At 37.2% G+C, this 20,034-nt stretch overlaps 1 protein-coding gene across 5 annotated transcripts in view; it reads left to right on the forward strand.

Moving 5' to 3' along the window:
* Positions 1–20,034, forward strand: part of LOC120530960 (zinc finger protein 362-like) — a 115,369-nt gene that overhangs the window by 65,067 nt on the left and 30,268 nt on the right. For 4 of the 5 annotated variants that reach the window (XM_039755812.1, XM_039755813.1, XM_039755809.1 and 1 more), the window contains exons 5-7: positions 10,808–11,132; positions 15,224–15,448; positions 15,684–15,762. In XM_039755812.1, the coding sequence (XP_039611746.1) occupies positions 10,808–11,132; positions 15,224–15,448; positions 15,684–15,762 (629 nt within the window). The remainder of the gene's footprint in view (positions 1–10,807; positions 11,133–15,223; positions 15,449–15,683; positions 15,763–20,034) is intronic. The other variant, XM_039755810.1, reaches the window with a different exon arrangement.

Below are 20,034 nucleotides of genomic sequence, written 5' to 3' on the forward strand. Positions count from 1 at the left end.
CAGAGTAGGTGGAGGACTGAAGAATAGGTGGTGTCCTGGACCGGTACCAGGTGCTGTGGCTATGAGTAGTTGTTGCTTCACTTAAAATAATAAGGGAGTGAGAGACAAGAGATGGAAATGGTGTCCTCCAATCTAAAACCAGCCAGGAGCGATGCAGTGGCATCAAGAGGAGAGTAGAGGCTTCAGAGGCATAAGCCTCTGATCTGTTGCACCCAGCCCTTCATCTTTTTCTTAGTTATATTCATGGCAATAGTAGTAGCCCCTGATGTTTTGGTAAATCATGTATATATAGCCCTGATCAATGTTAAATCATTATATGGATGTATGTAAAAGCCCAAAGGGACCTACACCCTTTCTGTCCCCAATGCCCCACTCTTCAATTTTATATATATTGTAAAAGTTAGGTGGTGCCACAGAACCTCAAACCCCAATCATGAAAACACAAAACAGTCCTGTGTTCAAGACAAAGGGTTTTTTAATTACAAAATACCTCATTATAACAATTATACCAGATGATTCTTCTTCTTTCTCTCTTACCCTCACTGCTACTCCTCTGAGGCAAGTGTTGCCTATCTCCGCTCCCAGCTCCGACTCGCCTGAACAAAGCAGTGTGCTCTTTTATTGAAGACCCGTGAATACCTCCAGTTCCAAAGCTTCTCCTGTTTGATGCATTTCTGGGTCATACAGAAGTCCCAAAGAATAGGGAGTGTAACTCCCTGCAGCACCCCTTAGTGGCACCAATGGACCCCAGCAGAACTACACTTTCAGACTACAATTGTCAGCATTCCCTGCTGGTGTCCGATTGGGTACTGAGGCCCAGGAATAATGCCACCTAGCATATGCGGGGAGACAGTATTCTGTATACATTGATCTCCCCTTTCCTTCCACATTATTGGCATCCTGGCCAGGAAACAAAACCCCACTCAAGTCTTGCAGGGACATCTGTCCTTGTGTATCATCTCTCACAAGATGTAAGACCACTTGTAACATTTACAGAGTTGGGAAAGACCCTGATACCTGCAAATCCTACAGTAGAAAAGCCTCTGGACTGACAGAGTCTGTTTAATTTTAATGGTTCCCCCGCAAGCTATTACATTGTAATATACATTTTCGTCATTGGACTTGGAAAGAGGGCCTCACCCCTGACCTCTAAAATTCTGCTAATTTTAAACGGAGATGTTCCACTCTACTCTCTAAATTCTTTGCATTGATGCTTGATGTGGTCTGGTACTTCTCAGTTTTTTGTTTTTGATTACGAAGCAGACCTAGATATGTACCAGCAGTGTTTTGTAGCATACCAGCTCATATCTTTGTTTTACATTCTGCTCAGTCTACCTTCAGCCCCCAAATGCTGTGCTGATATCTACAGAGGGGATCGCCCATCCCCATCACCCCTAGCGATTAAATCTCATGATACTCCAGTGCTGGTCTTTGATTTTGATACTTAAATTTCTAATGGGAAATCCACAGAATTTGTATGGCGATACTCAAAGGTACTGCTTCTGCGCTCCTTACTCTTCACGTTAATACATCAGTTTAACACATAGGGTACTGGCACATATTTATATCTACTTCAAGCACTGCTTTGCATATTCATACTCATCTGTGGACTTTAAAAGGGGCACCACATACAACTGAAGAAAAATAAGTAAAGAAATAGTATGCTTGAGTGTGCAAAGTAAACATGAAAATCATCAATGTCTAATAATGTTAATAATCTATACTCAAATTTCATATTATTCATACTGATTATCTGTTTAAGTTCAAAAGAATACACAATCCAGTAAAACTGTTTTGCAATGGCCATCAACAAAAGCCATGTCAAGCAGGAAAAGCAGAAATTGATGTATAGCAAGGATGTTTTTTTTTTTTCACAGAAAATTGTTTATTGCATATTCAAGAGTAAGCAACGACAGTGATCTGATAATAGTTATTATTTATTATTTGACTGATACCTTTATCCAAGGTGACTTACAGCATTTGTAATACCATTTGTTACATTTCTTTTGTTTTTTTTCCAATCACAGGCAGGTAACGTGACCTGCCCATGGACACACAGTATCAGTAATAAGATTTGAACCCACAGCCTCAGGGTTTTAAGTCCTAAGTCCAAATCCTTAACCACTACACCACACTGTCTGCTAATAATACTAGCGTTTTTTAAAAATTTACAAATATTGCATACAGAAAATGACTTAGTTATATAGTACCTCTCATACAACTGATAAAGTGACAGCACTGTAACTGAGGGCCATTTTCTTATGAAATTTCCCGGGCAAATTCTGCGTGTTTGCTACTCTCTTCTTCCTGTCCCTACACTGACATCTCTCAGCACAGTGGACCTGGCTTACTTTATGCTTTATAAAATCTGTATACCACTCTCACATGTAATACCACTTATAGTATTTTGACCCATTGTTGGATGGCATCTGCATTTTGCAGTTGTTAGTTCAGTGACAGCTGAGAAATTCTTGTGCTTGGTGAGATCACATGAACTTCATGCAGTCAGATTCACTCATTCCCTCTCACATGCAAGCATCTAAAACACTTGCAACACCTATACAAGAATATTGCAATGCCATCAGAAGGAACAACCCACAATCTCTGATATATACACATACCAATTTAACCTGACATAACATTTAACTGGGGCATGGTGGAAGTAAGATCAACACCCCCAAACCCCACCTTACTAATCCACCCCTTTAACACCCATCTACCCACCTTCATCATTTACTATATATTGTCTTTATCCCTGTATGTCTAACCATTTTTATGTGGTGATGATATCAAAAGTTCAGGAATAAAAGACTACTTTAAGATATGTGATACATATTCTTCCTTTGTTGATTTCTAGCTCTCTCTCTGTCGCTCGTTTCTTTTGTGTAAATATACACAAAATGGGGAAATAATTATTTGATCCCCTGCTGAATTTTTAAGTTTGCCCACGTAACAAAGAAATTAACAGTCTCTAATTTTTAGGGTAGTTTCAATTTAATAGAGAGACAGGATATCAACCAAAAATCCAGAAAAAAACTCATTACATACTGTAAAAGTTCTAAATTGATTTGCATGTCATTGAGTGAAGTAAGTATTTGATCCCCTACAACCTGTCGCAGTATAAGTGGTGCCTGGGTCTGGGTCACGGGGACATCTCCAAAATAATAAAAACTGGTCGTCTTCGTCCAGTCTGCCTCTTTCCTGACTTTTAACTGTCCACTTCCTTCACACCCTGATGCTGTCTTCCTACTGCTCCAATCCTTCTCCTTGCCGACTACCCCTCCCCCTTTTGCCTGGATGCACTGTTAATTAACCCCAACCATTTTCACTCAGCTCTCTCTAGGGAGGTGCCCTGAACCCTCACAAAGTGCGCTCCACCAAGACTCCACCCCAACTCCATGCAGTAGCAAGACACGTCACTATAGATATAGAGATACGATATATAGATGTATACACACACAGTTGTGCTCGTAAGTTTACATACTTTGGTAGAATTTGTGAAATATTGGTTGTTGTTTGGAAAATATGTAATTATTCAGAAAGCTTACCTTTTAATTAGGGAGTGTGATCAGGTGAAGCAATTTATTATCACATAATTGTGTGTGTCCTTTTTAAATCATAATGATAATTGAAATCACCCAAATGGGCCTGTTCAAAAGTTTACATACCTTTCAATGTTGGGGCTGATAACATACACATAAGTTAATATGCACAGATTCAAATTAAGGAACATCAAGGGAGAGTATCCACACCTGTAACCTCTTTGATGGTAATCAGTGTCTGTGTATAAATAGTCAATTTAAATTCATGCAGAGCTGCACTGACTTTGCTGGATGCAGAGCCATGGGGAAAGCAAAAGAACTGTCAAAGGACCTGTGAAATAATTTTGTTGAATTGAATAAATAAGGAAACGGATTTAAATAGTTATCCAGAGATCTGAAAATGCCTGTCAGTAGTGCTCAAAATCTGATAAAAAAAATTGAAAGTTAGGGGTTTAGTTGTTCCCAAAACACGGTCAGGCAAACCACTCAAAATGTCAGACACAACTGCCAGGATCATTTGTCTCAAATTTATTATCTCTTTTATTTTTTTAATTTTATGATTTATGATGTCAATCTGATAAACAAAAGCAAAAAATAACAATTATAGGCTAATGAGATTCCATGTACCAGTCATTTGTCAATTGGAGTAGGTCATTACACACTGTGTATAATTATACATTCTCACACGTTTTAATTAAATATTAAATAAATTCGATTTCCAACATCTGAGACTGTCAAAATCTATGCAAAACCTCTTTGGATTGTTTGGAATTTTTTCTTATTTACATATTCTTCATATTTAATTTTTGTTAATGTTTTACATTATTTTTGTTGAAACCTTGATATTATCATTTGCATGTGCATTTCCTTGGTCTCAAGAGATTATTCAAATTTAGGTTTGTCCTTTTAAGGAAGTTCACATGATTGATCATTCATTTTTATTGTCATTGATTCAGTTTCGTGCTTTCAACTTCTGTCACTCAAGACACTAACTTTTTTTTTTTTTTTAAACAGTCATAGATGTTTGTTACAGAGAAATCCTGAGTAGTGAGGAAAAAATAATTTGCAGATATGTTACACTGGTCAAAAAGTGGAAAGCTTGTTGTCTTCTCACTATCAGCTTTAACGATTTTTAACATTTTTTATTGCACATAATAATTACATGTTGGTTTAAACATACTGTAGTTATTTGCAGGGTTAGAGATACTAGCTTTCCATACCACAAATGCTGTATGTTTTAATATTTGAAGGATTTGAGTCATCTATTATATGTAAACGTCATGCACAGAAGAAATGTAGTGTTCTAATGTGTGAAATGTATGTTAAAATTAAAGGGCATAATTCAACTCTTTGTTCAGTCACATAATAGATAAATGTCTCCAGACACTGCATAAACACAGTATTTTGCATTAAATTCACTGGAAACATATTCTTTAAGGACTGCAGCTCTGCTGAAAATGCTACCACCAATTTTGCCAGTGCCCAAAGTGTAAATACTAAGAGAAAAAAAATGGAACAAAAGACAGGATATGTTTCCTCTATAGCATTCCTAAACATAAACAAATAGAGGGAGCTCATTAAACAGCACAGTGTCACAACATGGTCTCTGGCACTTTTTGTGTCCTGTTCAAAAAACCAGAGTCATTGTCCTAAGGTACAGGTAACTGGATATCCTGTCTGTCCATAAGTAATATTCAAGCTTTACATGGTGTACCATCTTATTTTAAAATGTTGCAACAGTTGCTGTATTTTTTTAACATTACTATTTGAACATCAACATGTCTCTGCTAAGACTTGATTACTCTACATTTTTTTGTAAAGATCATGTTTTTTCCTCCCTTGTCCTATATCCTTTCACTGGGTAGTGTCCAATATACAGCTACTAAAATATAAAATATACAGTGCAACTGGAAAGTATTCACAGCGCATCACTTTTTCCACATTTTGTTATGTTACAGCCTTATTCCAAAATTGATTAAATTCATTTTTTTCCTCAGAATTCTACACACAACACCCCATAATGACAACATGAAAAAAGTTTACTTGAGGTTTTTGCAAATTTATTAAAAATACAAAAACTGAGAAATTACATGTACATAAGTATTCACAGCCTTTGCTCAATACTTTGTCGATGCACCTTTGGCAGCAATTACAGCCTGAAGTATTTTTGAATATGATACCACAAGCTTGGCACACCTATCCTTGACCAATTTCGCCCATTCCTCTTTGCAGCACCTCTCAAGCTCCATCAGGTTGGATGGGAAGCATTGGTGCACAGCCATTTTAAGATCTCTCCAGAGATGTTCAATCGGATTCAAGTCTGGGCTCTGGCTGGGCCACTCAAGGACATTCACAGAGTTGTCCTGAAGCCACTCCTTTGATATCTTGGCTGTGTGCTTGGGGCCGTTGTCCTGCTGAAAGATGAACCGTCGCCCCAGTCTGAGGTCAAGAGCGCTCTGGAGCAGGTTTTCATCCAGGATGTCTCTGTACATTGCTGCAGTCCTCTCCCTTTATCCTGACTAGTCTCCCAGTTCCTGCCGCTGAAAAAAATCCCCACAGCATGATACTGCCACCACCATGCTTCACTGTAGGGATGGTATTGGCCTGGTGATGAGTGGTGCCTGGTTTCCTCCAAACTTGACGCCTGGCATTCACACCAAAGAGTTCAGTCTTTGTCTCATCAGACCAGAGAATTTTGTTTCTCATGGTCTGAGAGTCCTTCAGGTGCCTTTTGGCAAACTCCAGGCGGGCTGCCATGTGCCTTTTACTAAGAAGTGGCTTCTGTCTGGCCACTCTACCATACAGGCGATTGGTGGATTGCTACAGAGATGGTTGTCCTTCTGGAAGGTTCTCCTCTCTCCACAGAGGACTTTTGGAGCTCTGACAGAGTGACCATCTGGGTCTTGGTCACCTCCCTGACTAAGGCCCTTCTCCCCCGATCGCTCAGTTTAGATGGCCTGCCAGCTCTAGGAAGACTCCTGGTGGTTTCGAACTTCTTCCACTTACGGATGATGGAGGCCACTGTGCTCATTGGGACCTTCAAAGCAGCAGAACTTTTTCTGTAACCTTTCCCAGATTTGTGCCTCGAGACAATCCTGTCTCGGAGGTCTACAGACAATTCCTTTGACTTCATGCTTGGTTTGTGCTCTGACATGAACTGTCAACTGTGGGACCTTATATAGACAGGTGTGCGCCTTTCCAAATCATGTCCAATCAATTTATCACAGGTGGACTCCAATTAAGCTGCAGAACCATCTCAAGAATGATCAGGGGAAACAGGATGCAGGATGAGTTTTTTTATTTTTAATAAATTTGCAAAAATTTTAAGTAAATTTTTTTCACGCTGTCATTATGGGGTCATTGTGCGTAGAATTCTGAGGAAAAAAATGAATTTAATCCATTTTGGAATAAGGCTGTAACATCTCAAAATGTGGAAAAAGTGATGCGCTGTGAATACCTTCCGGATGCACTGTATGTTTTTATAACTTTGCCAAGCTAAACATTTAATATCTATATTTTTAAAGAAATTTTGCACATAGATTAATTATTCTACAACATAGCATAATATAATATGCTGAAACCCACTTTATCCAATGCAGGGTTGTGAGGAGACACTACCAATCCCAGCAGCACCAGGAGCTAACTGCTGGTACACCGTGCTGCCCTGGATATATTTTGCAGATCAGAGAATACCATAACACACACAAAAAATCTAGTTTTCTTGTCACTCAAACAGGTTAAATTTTGTTTAACCAAACATATAAGACTTAAGCAGGGAAATAATATGCAAACTCCACACACGCACCGATTAGACTAGGATTCAAACCTTCCCTGTCTCATTAATAACCACACTTCATCTTTAAACATTAACATTAAAAAAATGTCAGCACAAAAATTCAGGTTGAGCTCATAAAATCCAAACATTTTCTTTTCAGATAGATCTAATGAGATTTTGGAGACATATCTTCCTTTATACAAGAATGGTCTACTTAATAGAAATGCACAGCAAAAGTAAAAGTGCCACAGAGAATACCTTGGCTCTTCCACAGTTACAAAAACAAATTACTACTAAATATAGTTTAGCAAATCAAAGAGAGATAAAGAAAAGTAAAATTATACCTGAACAGGAGTTGTCTTTTAGTCACCACCTCAGAACTATTCATTTAATGCCATAGAGCATGCACAGATACTATAATGCTAGATTAGTTATAAGCATTCCATTTGCACAAAATTTCAGTCTGGCAATTTTTTTCTATAGGTAGGATTGACTGTGCAGTCAATAACCCTTTAGATTGATGCTACTGACAAATGCACCATTTATGAGTACAACCTGTTTTTGTCTGAGATATTGAAGGAAAACTGTGAAACAAAGCTGTCTTTCTGAATAGTTAGTTAGTAGTTAGTTAATCAGAGTTCTAGCATTATTTTTGTGTGGTATTTAAGGTAAGAAACATAGACGTCTATACATCTTTAGTTAATTTGGTTTTCGTTGGTAAGGACCGATTCATACTTCACACTCAGAACGCGTACGCGCCCGCATCATGGCTGCCATGCGTTCCCACTCAGCGTTCATTTCACGCGTCCTCTGAGCAGGTCCTCAGAAATTAACGTGACGCGTGCGCGAGTTGCAGTACCAGCAAAAGTCGGGGCGGTGTGCTAAAAGTCGGAACGTGACGTCAGAGTCTCTGTTTACTATCTACATGTGACAGCAAGCCTCTGTGGAGATCCTTCGGGGATCGATGTGCGTGTTTTGCTGTTTGATGAATGGTTCAAAGTGGTGAAGCAAAATGCCGACATACAGATGCATTCGTGGTGTTTTTATATTCAATCGTCGCATATTCCCGATCGTAATGACACGATACATTTTAAAAGTCTCATCTTTTGTGCCGTCTATTTTTTATTTTTTTACTTTACCTGCTGTCAGGTCCAAGAAGCTCGTAGCGATTAAAAACTGGGATGACGTTTACGATGGTCTGCTTTAATAATAAAGTAAACTACGAGGTTAAAGTGGAAATTTCGAGATTAAAGCTGAAATTTCCACTTTATTCACAAAATACACGTTTTCACCGTGTCTTTTATTTTTTTTTCTCAGTGGCTCAAATACAGCGCTATACATTATGTTGCCGATGTGAAGTTGCAAAAAAATAGACGGCATAAAAGATGGTATGTAATGACACGATACATTTTAAAAGTCTCACATACCATCTTTTGTGTCGTCTTTTTTATTTTTTTATTTTTGCAATTTAACAACAGCAACATAATTTTTTATTTATTATTAAGATTTATACTTGATATAACTTTCATGATGAAATGCATTAAAGTGTGTATGTTACATTTTACATATAATTTCGTTTAAATAATGAATACTGTTAATTACACACATGGGGGAATAATTACACACATGGGGGTGTCACGGTGGTGGAGCGATAGCACTGCTGTCTCGCAGAGAGTTATGTTGCTGGTATTTGTGCTCCAGTTTCCTTCCAAAGATATGCAGATTTGGGGATTTGGTGCCGCTAAAATGACACTAGTGTATGCGTGTGCTTGTATTCACCTTGCGATGAGCTGAGGCCTCGTCAACGGACTGTTTCTCACTCGTGCCCAATGCTTGCTGGAATGGACACATCCCTGGATTGATGGATTTAATCAATAAACATAATTTTCAGAGATATTGCGGTAAGGTGTCATTTTAGAATTTAATGAGTGTTCTAGGCAATTCACAACACAGAGAAGCCAAACATGTTCTTACTGTGATAATATCTCGCACTGCCACCTGGTGGATTCCTCCAGATTTACGTAAAGTACGCGCGCAAGTATGAACACCACAACGCTTGCGTAGCAGGAGCGTCCGCTGCAGCATGCGTCGCGTGAAGTATAACTCCGGCCTTCGTATACCTGTGATCTGTTTTGGGAACCCAGGTATGACTGCAACTACTTTTAACAGGTGTAGTAACAATGTTATTCTTTTCTGTTGAGCTCTTATTCCTTAAGTGTTTGTGGTTGTGGTTCATGCTATTACACATACTGTAGCTTCAGAACCAGGATTCTATTTATAACTAAGTCACTTGTGTGTGTAGAGTTGTAAATGAGGGATTTCTCCAGATACTTCAGTTTCCTTGTACATCCCAAAGACCTTCATGTTGAGTTGGTTTGCTACTCTAGTTGTCCCAGTATGAGTGTGGCATCTGTTTCTGATGGACCATAAGTCCCTAGATCATGTTTCTACCAGTATTTAGTCAGTTTGAAATATAATGCACATTTTTGGTATGCTCTATCAGAGCATCTTTAACTTGGAGTATCATATACTGTGTTCTAGTAATAAACCCCACTTTACATCCTGTAAGGTTTATCTCTATACTTGCCAGACCTCTATGTAACTTTTTTTTTTTTTTTTTTTTTATATAAATATTTCTGCATGTATGACCCTTATGTACCTGGTCTTCTGTTCATATAGTTCTCTATAGTGGATAGTTTCAATTATGCCATAATTCAATTTTAAACATTAATGTTTTGAATGTTGTACTCATTGTATTTTTAACCGAAATTAATATATTTTACTTTAGAATAACATCATAACTTTGTAGGAATAGTTCTTATTGTTGTCTTACAATTGAAAGTTCACATTACATTAATACTACCTTACATTAGTTTATCAGACAATATTCCTTATGCAAAATCTTTTGAACTATATTACAGACTGTTCTTTATTTTATTATTGATTCTTTTTCATGGTTTACAATTTGATCATCTTCTTGTTCTTTTCATCTGTTTGCTGTTGTAAAATAAGCCACAATGGAAACCATACATAACTGCATCTTTGTTATGTAAAATGAAATACGAAACATACAAGGGGAACTTATTTATTATGCAGCTGAACTATTTCCCAGATAAAGTATTGTTCTTGTTATCAGATTTTCATCTCTATTAATTCTAGGAATCATTCATGTATGAATCTAAAAACTCTGCCAATTTTCTGGTACAGATGTGCACATTTTTGGTTAGTTATCCACTTTAATTTGTCCAAGTGGGCAAGAGTGGCAATAAAGTGTCACTGCATCTAGGTTGGATTCTGGTCTTGTACTTGATGACGTCACAATACTCCTGTGGCCCTTTATTGTAATAAGTGGATCTGAAAGTTAATAAAGTGTGTCTTGTAATTTACCAATTATCTTTTCCCTTTCTAAATTGACTGAGGCTTAACAAAGACAGTGAAAGTTTGAGATTCAGTATCTTCACATTATGTCCCCCTCTTGTTTGTCTACCAGGACTCTCCCTTTCATCACGCACATCAGAGGTTGTTACCCCAACCACTCCCACCTCATCCAGCCAGAGTCGTCTTGGTGGAGCAACATCTCCAAATCATGTGTCAGGATTGGCCAGTGGACCAGCTCTAGAACCAGCCAAGAGTGCAGGACTATCTGGGTTGTTGGGAGCCCCAACCAAGACAGAACGTGGCCGCAAGAAGATTAAGGCTGAGAATACTGGTCCTCTGTTGGTGGTGCCATATCCTATCCTAGCATCGGGCAATGACCAGTCCACCGTCACAATCACTGCCAAAGAGGGGAAAACGTACAGGTTGGAAAATAAGCGGTAGAGTACCACTTACAGAGTACCAGATACCGTGTTTCATTTACAGAGTTTAACAAATCACACAACACATTTTTAAGCAATTCCCAGTCTTGTGTCCTTCTTTGCACTAGCAGCCAAATTAATTTGTGGGGAGAAAAATAAAATAATACACTGGAGGCTATTGGGTTCTTTTGATTTAGTGTAAGGAATCCAAGATGGGGAATTGCAACTTTCATTATTGGTGACATTTTTTTATAGAGAGCACTCAACCATTTTAGGTATCAAGCAAGTCAAAGATAATATAGTCAACAGTAGTGCCCAAATTTTATTGTCAGTAGTAAAGTTTAGAGCTTGCTATGGTGAGCACTTGTTTATGGCTTCTTCTGCCTGAACTTTATTCTTTCCATATTTGCTCTCTGAGTATTAAAGAGGAATGCATTTTGTCTTTGACTGTATTTAAGAACAGTTTTACCATCTGGACTTACATTTAATGTAATTATTAATGAAAAAAATCATTTTTGAAGATGAAATGTGCAGCATGAATAGCATATTTTAGTTATAGGAAGATAAAGGTATTTCTGCTGTTCCATGCCTTGCTTTCATCAAACATTGTGCTGCTACATGTATGCTACAAGCAACAGCAGCATTTGGTGAATGCTTTATAGACAGCAAGTATGTTCTGAGTGCTCTCTGTAATGGTGCTGTAATCTATATTGTCTGTCAAAATTAGTTTCCTGCTTTTATTGTTTTTAAAAAATTGGTGTGTTTGCTTGTTGTTATCTATATTAGTTAATAATATTTTTTTCTGAGAAAAACTAGAACAATCTTCTTATGGTTTTTGCAATTGTACACAATTAGAGGCTTACTCTTGGCATTACATAACTGATTAGTGTTTCGTTCATCTGAAATATAAGGGGCCCCTAGTACTGAAGAATATCACAACAAGAATAATGGTCATTGCCTTTAGGTTTTGATTAATGATTGGACTTTGTGTCTATGCATGGTGCCCTTTTGATATTTAAATAAGCTGGAATTATTTGAGTCCTCTCTGTAAAAGCATAGTTCATGCTTCTTAGAACTAACGTCCTGAATTTAGACCACTAATATCGATTTTTAAATAGTGTTCAGATAAAACCACAACCGAAGCTTGTGTTTAATATTTAGCAAGCAAACATTTTTCCCCAAGGTAAAATTCAGCAAAAGCTGGACATAACGTACTTTTCGGAGTGTTTTGTGCAAAATAAAGCCCAGATCATCTATGTTTGCAAAATGTTTTCTTAATATACATTCAGAAAGATTTTGTGTGCCTCGAGTTTAATGCGAGGCAATATAGTCTTTTTACGACGTTTTCCCGTTACTTCTTTTGTGCATTTCTCATATTTTTTGTAATTCTTTTACATTCTTTTCCCAAAATGAAAGAATCAGCTATGTTTTCTATTGTGGTATCTAATGTATCTGATTCAGTACAATGAATACTGTGGACTTTGTATAAAACATAAATTATTTTTGGTACATGTAATTTAAAGCAAATTGCTGATGTACTTTCCCAAAATATACAAGGGAGTAACACTATACATTACTTCATATTTCACATCTGTTGGAAAAGTGACATGGTAGTTCAAACTCCCTTGTCCATCTTTAAAACATAAATAGAAAAATTCACTCCCTTTTCTCTTCCCCGTCACTAGACTAATGAGATGTGCTCACTGTTATCTCTGTCAAAGTAGTCATATACCTAATCATGTAAATGAACTGTGAGGGTCTCTGATCTTAGAGGGCTGCATGTTTGCTGGTTTTCCTTCAAACTAGTTTCTTATTTGGGAGTTGATTATACTGGTGAATTTACTGCAGTAGTTTAACCTGGGACGACACTGCAGAAGATTTTAATAATTCCAAAGGTAATTGGTTGAACTTGCACAGAAGCTGCTTTTAAAACTTTAACTGTAGTAAAGCCGATCTCACATTACACAACTTTTACTCATAGGGAATGTCACACTGTACAACTGCCTTTGCCAATTTTCTCTCCTGATTTTGTCAATTTACACAACTAGAAATCGCTGGAGATGTCAAAATATGTGAATGTGTAACAACTTTTCGGCACAGTTTCACTTTTCAAAGGTATTGCAAACTCATCCGTTTCTAACAGCCAATAACATTGTGCCCAACAGAGTCAGTTGCCTAACAAAAGATTTGCAGGTATGCCAATTTCGGTTACAGTCTTTTTTTCTTTCTATTGTGGTACATAAAACATGAGATATCAGATAGACAAGCCTCTTCTGTATGTGAGGTCCAAACACCTGTACTTCTTAAACTTTGTCTCTGTATTATATACATTACCCTTCCAGGTGAGCATTCATTGGTTGTCAGCTTTCATGCACGTCAAGCCCACCCTTATGATTATGTTGGGGTGAGTTACAGATTAGTTGGATTGGGTTGCTGACTATGTCACTCTACATTATTGGCAGTCACGGAAACATGCCATGAGTGCCCCGGCTCGTTAAGATTGTGTGAATGTAGTCTAAACTAAAAATCCCTGGAAAAGTCCAGCTATGTGAAATGACCTTAAAGCATTTTAATTTTGAAGGGCTGTTGAGCAGGACCATGCATTTCCAGTGTTGAGTAATACACTCACAGTGATCTGAAACTGAAAAATATTAACTCATTCCAAAACAGAGCTCTCACTGCTGGTTTAATTAAAATTTTCTGAGTGCACCCACATTTTGGCTGATTTGAACAGAACTTTTTACAGCTAGTTGTTTTTTCTAATGACAACCTCAATTAGTAAATTTTTTATGACACACCATAGGGGCAGTGACCTTTTCCTAAACCTACTGACATAGGGTTTCAGGCCAAATTAAGGTTACAGTAGTAAAAATATTATGCCCTGGTTTGCTAATGCAACTTGTGTTTGAACAGATTGTTCTTAATCTCCTTTTGAGCAACAAAAAATTCTTCCAGTGCATGCTGTTTTTGTATATTTAGGTATTGAGAAAAATCGCTAATTGTGACCTAACTAAATAAATACACCTACATTTTTATTTTATTAAAACATTCTGTTTATGAGGGCTAGCACTCCTGTGTCATAGTCACATTTCTGGCTTCATGTTATAGCTCTGTTTGTATTGCGTTTGCTCTATGTTTTTGTATATTTTCTAGGTACTCTTGTTTCTCCCCACATTCTGAAGATGTTATGTTACATGATGAGAGCAACACTTGCCCATTATGAGTGTAAGCATTTACATGAAGGTGTTGTGTGGTGCACAGGGGTCCCCTCCAGGTTTTGCAAAATGTTGCTGGGATAGTCATTATCTGTGAATATACTCAAAGATATGATTACAAAACATATCTTTCAGAAACTCAGTAGGAAGTCAAAACTTTACTATTAGTAATTTTGGAGTTTGCTAGAGAGCTGGAACAGGCCTCATAATTAAATACAACTATGGGGTCCTGACATACAGTCTACAGCTGCTGCCCACTAACAGGTTCTTTTGCATGCAAACAGTGTGAAACTTATGCCATATTTTTAAGAACCGCTATAGATCACTTAAGCTTTAAACACATTACAGATAATTAAGGAACACTTGTTGATGCTTTATTTGGAAGATGCCTATTTTAGACACTTTGTTGTATTTATATGTTTACTTAAATTTTCCACATGCATGAATTCCTCAAAGCATCACATTATCACAAAGTGATAAAACATATTGGAACCAGAAGACCAGGCGAATTACTAAAACGTCTCAGTAATAATAAAAGCAAGATCAACCACAGTAATTTACATTTTTTGTTTGTATTTCTCTTTAAACCAGTTTTTTTTCTGTTCTTGGTTAATGTGCTACTAATTTTTTATCATATTTGTTTTCTTTCATAGAAAGGATGTTTGTTCTCTTTTTCTCTTGATTTTATATTTCTTTGTAAAATATTTTAGGAATTAGGTTGAATGTGCTGATATTCTACATTTCATACTAATGCTGCTGTTTAGTCAATTGCTCCTAGCAAGTCTGCTATCTTGCTTCATTCTTTCTGTTTTTATTATTTTTTGCTGTATTTTGACTTTTATTTTATGGATAACTTGACTTACAGCATTTTTTCTTGTTTCTTTTTTACAACAGGTGTAAAGTATGCCCCTTGACTTTCTTCACCAAGTCAGAAATGCAAATCCACTCCAAGTCACACACAGAAGCCAAACCTCACAAATGCCCACACTGTTCCAAGTCATTTGCAAATGCCTCCTACTTGGCACAGCATCTACGCATCCATTTGGGTGTCAAGCCTTACCACTGCTCTTACTGTGAGAAGTCCTTTCGGCAGCTCTCTCACCTGCAGCAGCACACCAGGTCTGTCTTTCTTTACTTTTATTAATCAATGCATGCTGAAGATAAGAAATATGCATGTACAGATTTCGTCACCATTTTAGATTTCTTTTAAGTATGTATCAATTCAATGGATGATTGTTATACATAGCTCCACTCCCAGTTATCAGGAAAGAGTCTTCATTATCACATAACTCTCAAAACATAAGCTTGACTCAAGCTGGAATGGGTTCAAATTGTAAATTTTTTTTTCTTCTAGAATCCACACTGGAGATCGGCCATATAAATGTGCTCATCCAGGCTGTGAAAAAGCATTTACTCAGCTCTCCAATCTACAGGTGAGTGATTGTTTTCTGTTAAGTAAACCATTTTTTTTTTATTAATGTGTGTGCCTATACAGTACCTTTTGAAAGTCTTCTCACATCACCACGTTGTTCATTCTGCTACCTGAAGAGTGATACTTAGAATAAGTGAAAGTAGAAACATGTTTACTAGCGTATAAAAGTTCTTGACTTTTAATGTACTGTAAAACAACAGTTATACAGATATTCAAACAGTTAAACAGTGCAGATGGTGCAATCAATACTCAGTAAATGTCTGTTTCCCAGCAATAACAGTGAAGAGTGGTTCCTTCTAGATGACTTGGAAAAATCTGTAGACAGTAATCATTAAATCATTTACAAAAATATTTGTTTAGGGTTTATTTCTACTCTTTTACTTGGCTAATTAAAATGCTTCTGTTTTGCTCACCCACTCCATTTGTTTACTACTTGAAATCATCATGTCGCACCCTTTTTTATATATATATATATATACGGTATATATATATATATATACGGCACCATCCTTCCCTTGATCATCTTAAATGTTCCCTGCTGCTAACAAGCACCTTGAAACCACTTTAATTGCCAAACCACTTTCTTTTACAAACATTTCTCAATCTGCACCTTTCGGTTATTTACATTTATTTGCTTGTCAGACGCTTTTATCCAAAGTGACTTACAAAGAGGTAACATAATCTAGTAACATTAGGCTAGGGTCTGTTTGTTCAGCCAGGGTAGTAAGACAGGTAACAATGTTCATTGCCACAAGTGATTATATGTAATTAATTAATACATTTATAATTGTACACTAACAATCAATAAAGCAGTTAAACTTAATGTAACAACAAATCAACCAACAATATGAAAGATCACAGAATATTCGCAAAAAAGATGGTTCTTCAATCGCTTCTTGACTACAGTCTGGATTGAGTCTTGATACCATGCAGAGGCAGCATCACTAGACACTGTTCCCTGGCAGCCCTAAATGGGCAAGAAAGAGCATAGTACCTCACCAGTGTCTCCAAATACACTGGTGCTGACCAATTGACTACTTTGTAGGCAAGCATCAGGAATTTGAACTTGATGCATACTGCAGCAAGGATCCAATGTAGTGACTGGAAGAGAGGAGTGACATGCGCTAACTCAGCTGGTTAAATACAAGATGGGCTGCTGCATTCTGGACCATCTGCAGAGGCTTGATAGCACATGCAGGTACTCCTGCCAGAAGTGAATCCATTTGGTGATGGATTTCTTTCATCATTTCCTTTTATTGCATATTATTTTTATTTGCTCTGAATTAGCCTTTTTGCAACATAAAGTTTTACTCTTCATTGAGGTGAATTCTCCTCATTTAACCTAATGTGCCTGCAAAAAGTGAGTTCTCTATAGTAAATGATATGCTATATTTCTGTTTCAGGATAGTGGGTTTTAATTACAGAATTTATGTGAAATTTTCTTCTTGCATATATTTTTCTCCAGTCACTCAAATTTTCCTTTCACATCCCAAAGTTAAGTTAATTGACATCTCTAAATTACATTGATATAAATGAGCTTCAGTCCTGTCATGGACAGGAGACACATCCAGTAATGGTTACCTCTACAGGGATAGCCTTCAGTTCCGTATAACTCAGAAATAGCAAAAGAAAATTGATTAAAGTTGTTTAAAATGGATTTAGACCTTTTAAAAATGTGACATAAAACCATATTATGGCATATGAACTCATTATTTTTGCTATCGAGGCTTGAAGGGTGTGAAGACATTACTTTTTAAGTACTTAATTATTTACCCTACACAGTTGTCACTCATACCCTGCAATGGACTGGTATCATGTCTGGAGCTTGTTCCTACCTTTCAACTAAAACTGGTATTACAGATCATACACCCTGTGACACTGAATTGGATTAAACAGTTATACAAATGTTATGCGATGTTATGTTATACAGTCATGGCCGAAATTATCGGCACCCCTGGAATTTTCCCAGAAAATGCACCATTTCTCCCAGAAAATTGTTGCAGTTACAAATGTTTTGGTATACACATGTTTATTTCCTTTATGTGCATTGGAACAACACAAGAAACTGACAAAAAAAGCCAAATCTGACATTTCACACAAATCTCAATGGCCTCTAACGCAGACCCAGATTTCTGACACTGGGCCCTACATTGCGCCCCAATATGTTCTGGTAGTCTTCAGATTTCATGATGCCTTGCACACAGTCAAGGCATCCAGTGCCAGAGGCAGCAAATCATCCCCAAAACATCCTAGAACCTCCGCCATATTTGACTGTAGGTACTGTGTTCTTTTCTTCATAGGCCTCATTCCGTTTTCTGTAAACAGCAGAACGATGAGCTTTACCAAAAAGCTCTACCTTGGTTTCATCTGTCCACAAGATGTTCGCCCAGAAGGATTTTGGCTTCCTCAAGTACATTTTGGCAAACTCCAGTCTGGCTTTTTTATGTTTCTATGTCAGCAGTAGGGTCCTCCTGACTTTCCTGCCATAGCATTTCATTTTGTTCAGATGTCGACGGATAGTTTGAGCTAACACTGTTGCACCCTGAGTCTGCAGAACAGCTTGAATATGTTTTGAAGTTGATTGGGGTTGTTTATCCGCCATTCTGACTATCCTTCATTACAGTCTTTTATCAATTTTTCTCTTCTGTCCACGTCCAGGGAGATTAGCTACTGTGCCATGTGTTGTGAACTACACAACAGAAATGTTGAGTCAACTTTTCTCCATTTTAACTGGCTTCAGGTGTGATTGCTATATTGCCAGCACCTGTTTCTTGCCACAGGTAAGTTCAAACGAGCATCATATGCTTGAAATAAAACAATTTACCCACAATTTTGAAAAGGTGACAATAATTTTGTCTGGCCCATTTTTGGAGTTCTTTCTGACATGATGTCAGATTTGACTTTTTTTCTCTGTTCTTGAGAAATTGTGCATTTTCTGGGAAAATTCCAGGGGTGCCGATAATTTCGGCCATGACTGTAGATCTACATAAATTCTGACTTTTTGTAATCCAAATGTGCAAGGTATGTTTGGGGTGCCTTGTCAAATATCTTAAATGTTTCACAGCTAGAGAGCTAATTGGGGCAATGGAGGGTTGAGTGTGGGAGCAAGACTTCAGAGTTTCTGTTAGTCAGTGTCTTTTAGCATTCTAGTAGCTGCCAAAATTAATTTAGATAGTTATGAACCAGTGTACTGCATTACACTTCAAAGGTTGTATACAATCCAAAAAAACAAATTGTAGCTATCAGCCACAAGGGGGCATTATAGCTTTAAGAACTGGACTGCCTTGTACATTTAAGTTGCATTTCCTTTGTTTGCCACCTTTTGACTCAGTTCTAACTTGGAAATGAAACATTTAGATCAGTGTTTTTTATTCCAGTCAGTTTTACAATCACACAAGCCTTTATCTGGTTATTTGGCTTACAAATATTTGTAGGAAATTAATAAATATAAAAAGGAGCAATTACTTTACTGCTGTTTTCACCTTTCTCCTCGTTAAGAAATTTGTTTTACCAATTAGTAGATCAGTGAAGAAGGCTGCGCGTTTAGTAGCTGTTGCTGGAGAGAAATCAGGGAAGATACGAATGTGGTTATTTTCACATATAATCTTTTGCTTGTGTCTGTGGAGTGCCATCACCCCTATCTTAAATAATAATCTCTCAAAGCGAGTAATAAAATATCTAGGTCTAAAGGTATTTGATCAGCATACACGATAAGCCGCTGCTATCTCAGAATCTGCTTTAAAGTCCTCTCCAATTATTTTAGAAAACATTAAACAGCAGTTACGGCAAGCCAATATCAAATATAGCCTCTTGTATCCTGCAAAACTGAAAGTGGAATTGCAGGGTCAATTCTATGTCTTCGCTAGCAAGGAGGAAGCAGAAAAGGAATTAAGAAAGCTGATCCCGGCACTATTCTGAAACATAATAGTGAGTCATAGCCGTTCTTGATATGGCAAGGATAAATAACCTACTGTCTGATTTATTTGTTAAGATACAGGTTTTTTATCATTATATATCCTCATTATTACTCGGACGCTATCTGTTTTATCTTTTAATTACAGTTATAGACGTTTGTGCTTAATTCCTTTTTTTTTTTTCTCTTATCTAATTATTTTTTCTCTACCCTAAACGAGACTGTTCAACATCATACCCTTGGTTTATTGTTATTGCTATTATTGCATTAAGACTTATTATGCTTATTCTGGACCACTTTCTAACACCATTCCCCGGGTTTATTATCCGGGTGTATTATCTTAATACATTAAGATTGCTG

Source organism: Polypterus senegalus, chromosome 6 (genome assembly GCF_016835505.1).
Source record: "Polypterus senegalus isolate Bchr_013 chromosome 6, ASM1683550v1, whole genome shotgun sequence".
NCBI classification, from domain to species: Eukaryota; Metazoa; Chordata; class Cladistia; order Polypteriformes; family Polypteridae; genus Polypterus; species Polypterus senegalus.